This window comes from Ammodytes marinus, assembly GCF_949987685.1.
Source record: "Ammodytes marinus genome assembly, chromosome: 14".
Classification (NCBI taxonomy): Eukaryota; Metazoa; Chordata; class Actinopteri; order Uranoscopiformes; family Ammodytidae; genus Ammodytes; species Ammodytes marinus.
In genome coordinates, this window is record NC_137218.1 from 3246593 (window position 1) to 3256592 (window position 10000).

General features: G+C 36.8%; 1 protein-coding gene across 3 annotated transcripts in view; it reads right to left on the reverse strand.

Moving 5' to 3' along the window:
* Positions 1–2972: 2972 nt before the first annotated feature.
* slc37a2 (solute carrier family 37 member 2) overlaps positions 2973–10000 on the reverse strand; it is a gene marked incomplete at its 3' end in the record, with an annotated part of 25548 nt that continues 18520 nt past the window's right edge. For 2 of the 3 annotated variants that reach the window (XM_080041549.1, XM_080041548.1), the window contains 6 exons: positions 6004–6052; positions 5716–5789; positions 4909–4987; positions 4257–4354; positions 3400–3464; positions 2973–3116 (listed from right to left, as the gene is read on the reverse strand). In XM_080041549.1, coding sequence (XP_079897675.1) covers positions 3101–3116; positions 3400–3464; positions 4257–4354; positions 4909–4987; positions 5716–5789; positions 6004–6052 — 381 coding nt within the window. Of the gene's footprint in view, positions 3117–3395; positions 3465–4256; positions 4355–4908; positions 4988–5715; positions 5790–6003; positions 6053–10000 lie in introns of those variants that run through there. The other variant, XM_080041550.1, reaches the window with a different exon arrangement.

The window sequence follows — 10000 nt, forward strand, 5'->3', positions numbered from 1 at the left end:
CACTATAGCTTTAAGAGTAAAACCTATTTGAATGTTGAAGGATTCGGGTCCAGATTCACTTTTTTAATAATTATATCTTTGTACTGCAATGATGTCAGTTTTGTTTTGCTTGAAAGGTGCAGTCAGTGATTCTGGAGAACGCTTGTTGTCAAATCAATCACTTTTAGTCAAAATCAGTGAATATCTCCTCATGATCTGCTACCTGTCTGTACTGTGTGTTTACGAGAAAAAAAATCCAGTGTTAATACACAGCCTAGGCTCTGTAAACTGGAATGTTGTTAGCTATGGTGACTGAGCCCTTTGTTTACATACCAGTTTACAGAGCCTATGCTGTGTACTAACATCAGATGTATTTTTAGCACACACACACACACACACACACACACACACACACACACACACACACACACACACACACACACACACACACACACACACAGTACAGACAGGTAAAGGATCATGAGGAGATATTCACTGATTTTCACAAAAACGTGATTTTGACAGCAAGCGTTCTCCAGAATCACTGACTGCACCTTTAATTGTGTGTGTGTGTGTGTGTGTGTGTATGTGTATAGTCTAGTTGGTGAATTAGATGCGATCTTACATTGTGTTCTGCTATAGTCTGTCTAAATAAATACGCAGCAAAACCAAAGAATTTTAAAATAACTTTAACCCTGAATGTTCATGACTGTAGCAACAAAGGCCTTACATTAGAGAAGAAAGGCTTTTGAGTTGTTTTTCAAGGATATTTCTGCTATCTATCTATCTATCTATCTATCTATCTATCTATCTATCTATCTATCTATCTATCTATCTATCTATCTATCTATCTATCTATCTATCTATCTATCTATCTATCTATCTATCTATCTATCTATCTATCTATCTATCCATCCATCTATCTATCTATCTATCTATCTATCTATCTATCTATCTATCTATCTATCTATCTATCTATCTATCTATCTATCTATCTATCTATCTATCTATCTATCTATCTATCTATCTATTATTGCAGTTTTGGCAATCACTTACAGCTCTGGAACAAATTAAGAGACCACTCCAAATGTTCAGTGTCTCTTGTTTTACTATTTATAGGCATATGTTTATAGAAAAATCCAGACAGGTCTCTTAATGTTTTCCGGAGCTGTATATGTGTATACTAAAAGCACCAGATAAACTAAAAAGTTGCTTAAAGAACAGAGTATCAAGAATAAAGCAAGTAATACAATTAAAAAATTATTGCAAATATGGCCTTTCTCAGCTACCGTAGTTAACTCTCATTCCCTGCCGTACATTGTTGTTCTAAATTGTTTATCTGCCTTTAAAGCTGCAGTGTGTAGAATTTTGGGTTTTATTTCCTAGCAGATTTTGTAGAAAGTAATTATAATATCCATAAGTACATTTAATTTAGTGCATAATAGCTGAAAAACATTTTTTGAATGATTATGTTTTCCCTTAGAAAGGGTCTCATATATGTCCATATTTCTGCATATTTTGGACCAAGGCCTAGTGCCGCCATCTTGAAAGTGTCATAGTTGGAATGTCATCAGGTGCATTGTTTAAAATTTAGAATTGTTCTTGTCCTTGAAGGCCCACTGTAGCTTCTGTTATTATTCGAAAGGGGTGGGGTTACCCAGGGAGCGTTGCATTCTAGAACTTTGTAGAACTTTCTTGATGATGTCATATTACACACTGCACCTTTAAGACCTTCAAACTAAAAGTCTTGACTATTCTTATTTGTTTGGTTGTTTATTCGCTTTTTAAAATGTTTAAAAGAAATGTGTTTTTGAATGTAATATGTATTGTTTTGACTGTCTATTTTTGTATATTATTTTATTTTAGATAAAGGTTTTGCAGTGGTATTTAACTCCGAGCTACGTAACTTATCCATCAGATATAATTGAACGCTATAATTATTTTTAATGTTATATGATATAACAGAAGGGAATTTTTTTTTAAAGTTAAAATAAGTGGAAATTAAGTGTATTTTGAGTGTCTAGAGACTCAGGGAGAAACTACAGAATTCGTATTGTCTTATCAACTGTCAATAAACAGACAATGACCATTTGTGTTAATGTTTTTTTGGCTTTTTCTTAGTTTTCAATTATGCGCATAGTTGTTAAAATAAATATTGTTTATGAACACTTTTTTTTTATTTATTTTTTGCTGATATATGGCAAAATCATGTCTCATCTTGTTATTCATCTGCATACATGGGCCTATATGCATGCACTGCACATATACAACACAGTCAAGAAGCAAAACAAAAAGTAGCAAAACAATCCTATACTAATAATGGTAAAAAAAAAAAAAAAAATAAGACGGAAAAAATAAAAAATAAAAAAATTACAATCATAATTAATCATATGAAATAATTAGAAATCATTAATAGAAACACTTCACTATTAAGTGCTCACATTAAACCTATTAAAAGAAAATGGAAGCTGACGTTTTTTTGGTAACAAATGTTAAATAAATTAAATTTTTGTCCGACACACAGCATCAATGAATACTTTAATTTTTAACTCATAAGCAACTGAATCCCCCTTATTTGAAATTTTTGAAATTTAACAGATGTATTATTTAATTGAAATTATTTATAACTATTTCATTTATATAGTCATACTAGTATTTAAATAATTTAATATTTAGTTTTTTAATTTATTTTGTAATTTTCAATACATTTTTCATTCATTTTTGTCCAAATTATTTTCAAAATAAAAGATTAAATCTGGCAAAAGCAAGTCATGTCAATAGTATTGAGCAACAGAGAGAAAATAAGACAACCACTAACACATTGTACAGTATATACAATTTAATGATAAAATATTCAAACAAACAATTTAAAATTGAGAAGATTAGTCATAAAAAAGTGTTTTATAATAAAGGCATAGTTCTCTCTGTTTTGGCCTTTGGATCAATGTTATTAGTGCCTTGGAAGAGGTTTGTCAGTTCACTGTGTGCGTGTGTGTGTGTGTGTGTGTGTGTGTGTGTGTGTGTGTGTGTGTGTGTGTGTGTGTGTGTGTGTGTGTGTGTGTGTGTGTGTGTGTGTGTGTGTGTGTGTGTGGTTAGGTCCCTGTTAGATCCTTGAGTGTTTTCAGATTTCTTTGAACCTGTAATGAAAAAAAAAATTATTAATAAAAGAGTTACAGTGGAGATGGATAGATAGATAGATAGATAGATAGATAGATAGATAGATAGATAGATAGATAGATAGATAGATAGATAGATAGATAGATAGATAGATAGATAGATAGATAGATAGATAGATAGATAGATAGATAGATAGATAGATAGATAGATAGATAGATAGATAGATAGATAGATAGATAGATAGATAGATAGATAGATAGATAGATAGATAGATAGATAGATAGATAGATGGATGAGACTTACCCTCTAACTCGAGGAGTGCGTCCACACCAACCCTGAGCTTCTTTGTAAACAAGTCTGGACAAAAACTGAAAACAAACAAACAAACAAACAAACAATGCCATCAGTCAAGAATATTCAATAAACAAAAACACAAATCAGCACAACACCCTTTAAAAAATCAACGTTCAATAATTATATATTTTTTATTATTACATTTTTTTTAAGATATTTTTTTGGCATTTTTATGCTTTATTGATAGTGTAGAGACAGAGTTGAAATGGGGCAGAGAGGGGAGTGACATGCAGAGAACGACCGCGGGCTGGAATCGAACCCGGGTCCGCTGCTGGCCGAGGCCCATGGGGGGGGACGCCCTACCAACTGAGCTAAGGGCGCCCCCTTATTTTTTTATTTTATCATTATTTTTCTTCCTAACTCTAAAATAATAATACATTTATTTTTTATTAATTAATTTTTTTTTATTATTATTTTATTCTCGAATTTAACTCAAAGAATATTTTCTCTCTCAATGTTTTTGAATACACTTTATCTTTAAAAAGGAGGGGGGCGCCCTTAGCTCAGTTGGTAGGGCGTCCCCCCCCCATGGGCCTCGGCCAGCAGCGGACCCGGGTTCGATTCCAGCCCGCGGTCGTTCTCTGCATGTCACTCCCCTCTCTGCCCCATTTCAACTCTGTCTCTACACTATCAATAAAGCATAAAAATGCCAAAAAAAATATCTAAAAAAAAGTAGTGTATGTGAGTGAAGGGATGAGTAGTGTGTGTGTGTGTGTGTGTGTGTGTGTGTGTGTGTGTGTGTGTGTGTGTGTGTGTGTGTGTGTGTGTGTGTGTGTGTACTGTATATGAGTGAGCAGTGTCCTCACCAGACAGGCCAACAGATCAGAACAGATCAACATGTAGAAAACATTGTTCCATCCGGTCGGAGAGATGACGCCCGCTAACAGAGGGCCCAACGCAGCGCCTACACAAATACACAAAAATTACCATTTAATTTTTTTTTTTAAGATTATTTTTTGGCATTTTCAAGCTTTATTAGACAGTACAGAGTTGAAATGGGGAGACAGAGAGAGAGAGAGAGAGAGAGAGAGAGAGAGCGAGAGAGAGAGAGGGAGAGAGGGGGGATGACATGCAGTAAAGGTATAAAAAGGTAGGACATCAAAATGTGCAGTTAAACATCAAATTCAAGGACTTTTCAATTACTTTTAAGGCCCAAAACAGTCAAATTCAACAACACATTAAATATAAAGATTACACTATATATATATCAGACAGACAGACAGACAGACAGACAGACAGACAGACAGACAGACAGACAGGCAGACAGGCAGACAGGCAGGCAGACAGACAGGCAGACAGACAGACAGACAGACAGACAGACAGAAAGACAGACAGACAGACAGACAGACAGACAGACAGACAGACAGACACACACACACAGACAGACAGACAGACAGACAGGCAGACAAATACACAGACAGACAGACACACACACACACACACACACTCTGTACTGACCTACTGAACCCGTCCCATCTATAATGGCCGTCACAGTTGACAGCGCTCTGGAGTTTCCTCTCAGACTTTCATGAGTTCCCTGGTGAGACACAATACATCGAGGGATTATTAAAGGAATACTTCACCCATACGGAACCAGCGTTCTATCATTATAAAATCACTATTATAATATAATGAATGAGGTTTTTCTTCCCTCAGTCTTCCCTCAGTCTTCCCTTGGCCCAGCTGTCCTGTTAATCCTAACCCTACATTTTCCCATGTGTGATGTCACAAATGGGAAAATGTTGGGTTAGACAGTGAGACCAGGGGGCGCCTTTAGCTCAGTTGGTAAGGCATCCCCCTCCCGGGCCGGGCCCAGCAGCAGACCCGGGTTCCATTCCCACCCGCGGTCGTTCTCTGCATGTCACTCCCCTCTCTGCCCCATTTCACCTCTGTCTCTACACTATCAAATAAAGCACAAAAATGCCCAAAAAGTATCTTAAAAAAAAAAAGACAGTGAGACCATAAAACACTCTGTATCAGCTGTATAACCTATTTGTCAGTTGTGTTTTGCTAACACAAGATTGCGACGTCAGACTAAAATTCGACTAAAAATAATGAGCATTTTCTTCTTAAAAAAAAACGCTCCCCGTATGCAAAGGCCTTAGGAGGAAATCTAAAATTGCTGACAAAATAACACTGATTTGGTAGAGTTTTCACAGGTATGGATGGGGCCGTTTGTAAATAGTTTTGCAACAGCAATGGTCACAAATGTAAAAATGGAGTCAGAATCTGGAGTCTTTTTTCCCATAATGCACTGTGTCTTACCAGGTCAGCGGATACAGCAGTGGTGATGAGAGCATATGGTCCGTTCACTAAGCTGCCACACAACAGCAGCATGCCTGTAGAAGAACACAGGACAGAACATACTGTTAATAAAGACTACATTCACTCATTCATCATTACAAAGATCAAGTTTTTATATTCTAAAAAAAAATTAAATAAAATCGTTATAAAAATATATATATCTAAAATAATTGAATCAGGTTCAGTTAGTTATTTTCTAAACAGAAAATACTTTAAAAAAATGTATTACTACAATTTAAAATGTCTTACCGACTGTAGTAGCGAGGCTCCTTTGTCCAATGTAGTTATAGAGGAAAAGCTGGAACATGAACAAATAAAATAAATTAATTAACATTATTAATCTTATTAAATTCATTATTTTTATCACGTAACTTTAGACAAATTTGTAACATTTTATTTAATTTTTTTTGCCACTGCATATTATAGAGAAACGTTTCTGCACCAAAACGTATATTAATACAATTGGACTGTACAAAGACAACATACAGTAGCTTGAAGATTGAGGATAAAACAGAATGTGTGTGTGTGTGTGTGTGTGTGTGTGTGTGTGTGTGTGTGTGTGTGTGTGTGTGTGTGTGTGTGTGTGTGTGTGTGTGTGTGTGTGTGTGTGTGTGTGTGTGTGTGTGTGTGTGTGTGTGTGTGTGTGTGTGTGTGTGTGTGTGTGTGTGTGTGTGTGTGTGTGTGTGCAGTAGCGGCCTTAGCTATGTTTCAACCCATTCAATTGACCCACCCTTTTTTTTTTTTTTTTTGATAAATTATTCTTGAGCATGCTACCGGGTCCAGGGGCTTCAGGGGGTCCTAAGCCAGAGATACTGATAGTAACTTTACGTGTCGCATTGTCAAAGAGCTCAGTCACTGATGTCAATAACAGGGTCCAAAAAGGAATAGCCTAAATATAAGGAAAGAAATCATCATGGGCCCCTCAACTAGTAGGGGAGAAATACAAAATTATAAGAAAACAGCATTAGTAGCTCTGTCTAAGGGGCTTCATGATGAGCCTTTAGGGCCCCCACACACATACAGGAATAAGCTTTCTATGTGTGAATTCTATGCTGTTCATAAAAAGTAGCTATCCACCCTGTATCTGTTGCAATGGGCCCCTCCATCATAGAACATGAGTCTGCAGACCAATCTACTGTAATGTTTTTACAGTTGCAGAGTAAAGAGTGCTGCCTGTTTAAAAAAAATCTGAAAAATAATGTAGCCTCTAAAATTTCCTCTCAAAGTGCACCAGATTACCAATCGCCACTCATTCAGTAATATCCGCCGCCTGCTAAATGTTATTTATTCACCTGCATCTGAAGAGGTTCCAGAGATGGTTATCTCCTTAGATGCGGAGAAAGCATTCGATAGGGTGGAATGGCCATATTTGTTTAGGGTCTTGGAGAACTTTGGTTTTGGTCACCAATTTGTGTCATGGGTTAAACTTTTGTATTCTTCTCCCAAAGCTTCAGTCATTACAAATAGATTACATTCAGAATATTTTAATTTACATAGAGGTACCCGCCAAGGCTGCCCTTTAAGCCCGTTACTTTTTGCTTTGGCGATTGAACCGTTGTCAATTGCTCTTAAAACCTCACCAAACATTAGTGGTATTCTTAGATGGGGCACTGAGCATAAAGCTTCTCTTTATGCTGATGATTTATTGGTTTATATTTCCGACCCAGCTAAATCTGCCCCGGCATTAATAGAAATTCTTAGACAATTTGGGCCATTTTCCGGATATAAATTGAATTTTGCAAAAAGTGAATGTTTCCCTTTAAACAATTTGGCTACTGAAATCCCAGAAATGCAACTGCCATTTCATAAATGTAATTCTGAATTTAAATACCTGGGTATTTATATCACTCGGAAATATGAACATTTGTATGATAGGAACTTTTCTCCATTATTGATTAAGATTAAGGAAGACTTTGACAGATGGAAAACGATATATTTCTCACTAGCAGGCAGGGTTAACGCTATTAAGATGAACATTCTTCCACGCTTTTTGTATTTGTTCCAGTGTCTGCCACTCTTCTTGCCTAAACTCTTTTTTACTGCTTTAGATAAGCTCATTACAGGCTTTTTGTGGGGCAATAAACTACCGAGGATAAATAAAGTGATGTTGCAAAGACATCGCACTCAAGGAGGTCTCTCTCTTCCCAATTTTAGATTTTACTACTGGGCTGCAAATATACAGAAAATAATGTACTGGATTAAATTCCCCCAAATTAACTGGTGTCTAATTGAAGCTAATTCGTGTCCCTCTTGCTCCCTTGTATCGTTGGTGACCTCTAGTCTCCCCCTTTCCCCAAGACAATACTCATCCAGCCCTATAGTAATTACAACATTGAAAATCTTATCCCAGTTCCGCAAAAGATTTAACCTCTCTGCTGCGTCTAGTCTAACTCCTGTCCATAATAGTCACCTCTTTCTTCCCTCTAGACTGGATCATGCATTCAATTTATGGCTTAAAAACGGCATTACTAACATTGGTCAATTATATATAGGTGGGGTTTTTGGAAGCTCCGGAGATGTATTTGTGAAATATAATATCCCTCGAAACCATCTGTTCCGTTATTTCCAGGTACGGCAATTTGCCAAATCTCTAAACCCTAGTTTTCCTAACTTACCCCAGGAATCATTATATGAAAGAATCTTGGATTCACCACCAAAGCTTAAAGGTTGTATATCCAGAATATATCAGATTATTAACTCAGCGGCTGAGACTAATATTGTCAAGATTAAGGGAGATTGGGAAAAAGAGTTGGGAGTGAGTTTATCAGAATCATTTTGGAATCAAGCTTTAATCAGAGTGAATAAGAGTTCATCATGCTCACGCTTAAGCATAATACAGTTTAAGGTACTGCATCGCTTACACTACTGTAATTCCAAACTCTCAAAGATTTACCCAAATGTACAAGATAGCTGCAATCGATGTCATAATTCACCTGCAGATCTTACGCACATGTTTTGGTCCTGCCCACAACTGGTAGACTACTGGAATGGCATATTTAAATTCCTTTCTGAATCCTTGAACCTAAACCTTCAACCCAATGCCTCTATGTGTATATTTGGTACAGACTCTGATAAAGATCCAGACTTAAACAATAAACATAAAAATGCTATTGCTTTCTCAACCCTCCTAGCGCGTAGGAGAATTCTGATGGACTGGAAATCACCCCGATCCCCAAGTTGTACTGTGTGGGTGAAGGATCTTATGTTCTTTTTAAAATTAGAAAAAATTAAGTTTTCGCTTCGGGGTCAACCTGACAAATTTGGTTCTACTTGGGGCCCAATTATACAACACTTCGACAAATTGAAAAATCTCTCTGCAGACTTGTAGCTCAGAACCTTCCCCATCCAGCCTTCTGTCCTTTTTAATTTACTATAATAATCACTGTTATTATTATTTTTTATTTATTTTATTTTGACTTTATTCTTAAGTTATCTTTTATTATTATTTATTAACTGACATGTCCTCCTGCACTCTAATGCTTTTTTTTGTTTTGTTTGTGCTCTGTACTTGGGTCACTGTTTGTCATCTAGGGTAGTGTGTATGTTCGCCATGGGGGGTGGGGGGAGGGGGGTTTGGGTGTAAAAAAACAAAAATTTCATTCATTTGTATTCTGCAAGTGTTACATGCACATTGTGTGATATACATTGTATTGTTATACTTTTTCATTCAGAATAAAAAACACTATGCTAAAAAAGTGCACCAGATTAATGCATTTTACTTAAAAAGGTAAAAAAAAATCCGGGGGGGGGGGGCAAGCCCCCGGACCCCCCAACAAGGTACAGGGTCCCAAAATCCTGTGGGAAACACTGACTTCCTTAAAGCTGCAGTTGAGAGTTTCAGCCGTTGGGATCCCAACGGCTGTTTTCCCAACGGCTGTTTTCCCAACGCTCTACCTGCTGTAGCTCCTCCCTCCGAACGACAGCTATGCACGTTCATGTGAATTCAGTTACATTGACAGGAGACAACCTGTCATCATCAACGTCGTTGCCAAGGTCCCACAGCCAATAAGAACGGAGAATCTGACCTCGCTCTGATTGGTCAAAATTAACATGAGCGGTGGCAATTTTGGGGGGCAGCACACAGAGGCAGGGGGGAGCAAAGTGATAAAAAAATATTTTCAGACCACTTCACCTACATATAGCTGAATGGCTATTATGACAGTTTTTCCAAATATTACAGTAAATCAACTGCAGCTTTAATATGTTTTTGGCATTAATTGTTTGTGTCTGTGTGGAAAAGTCAGTG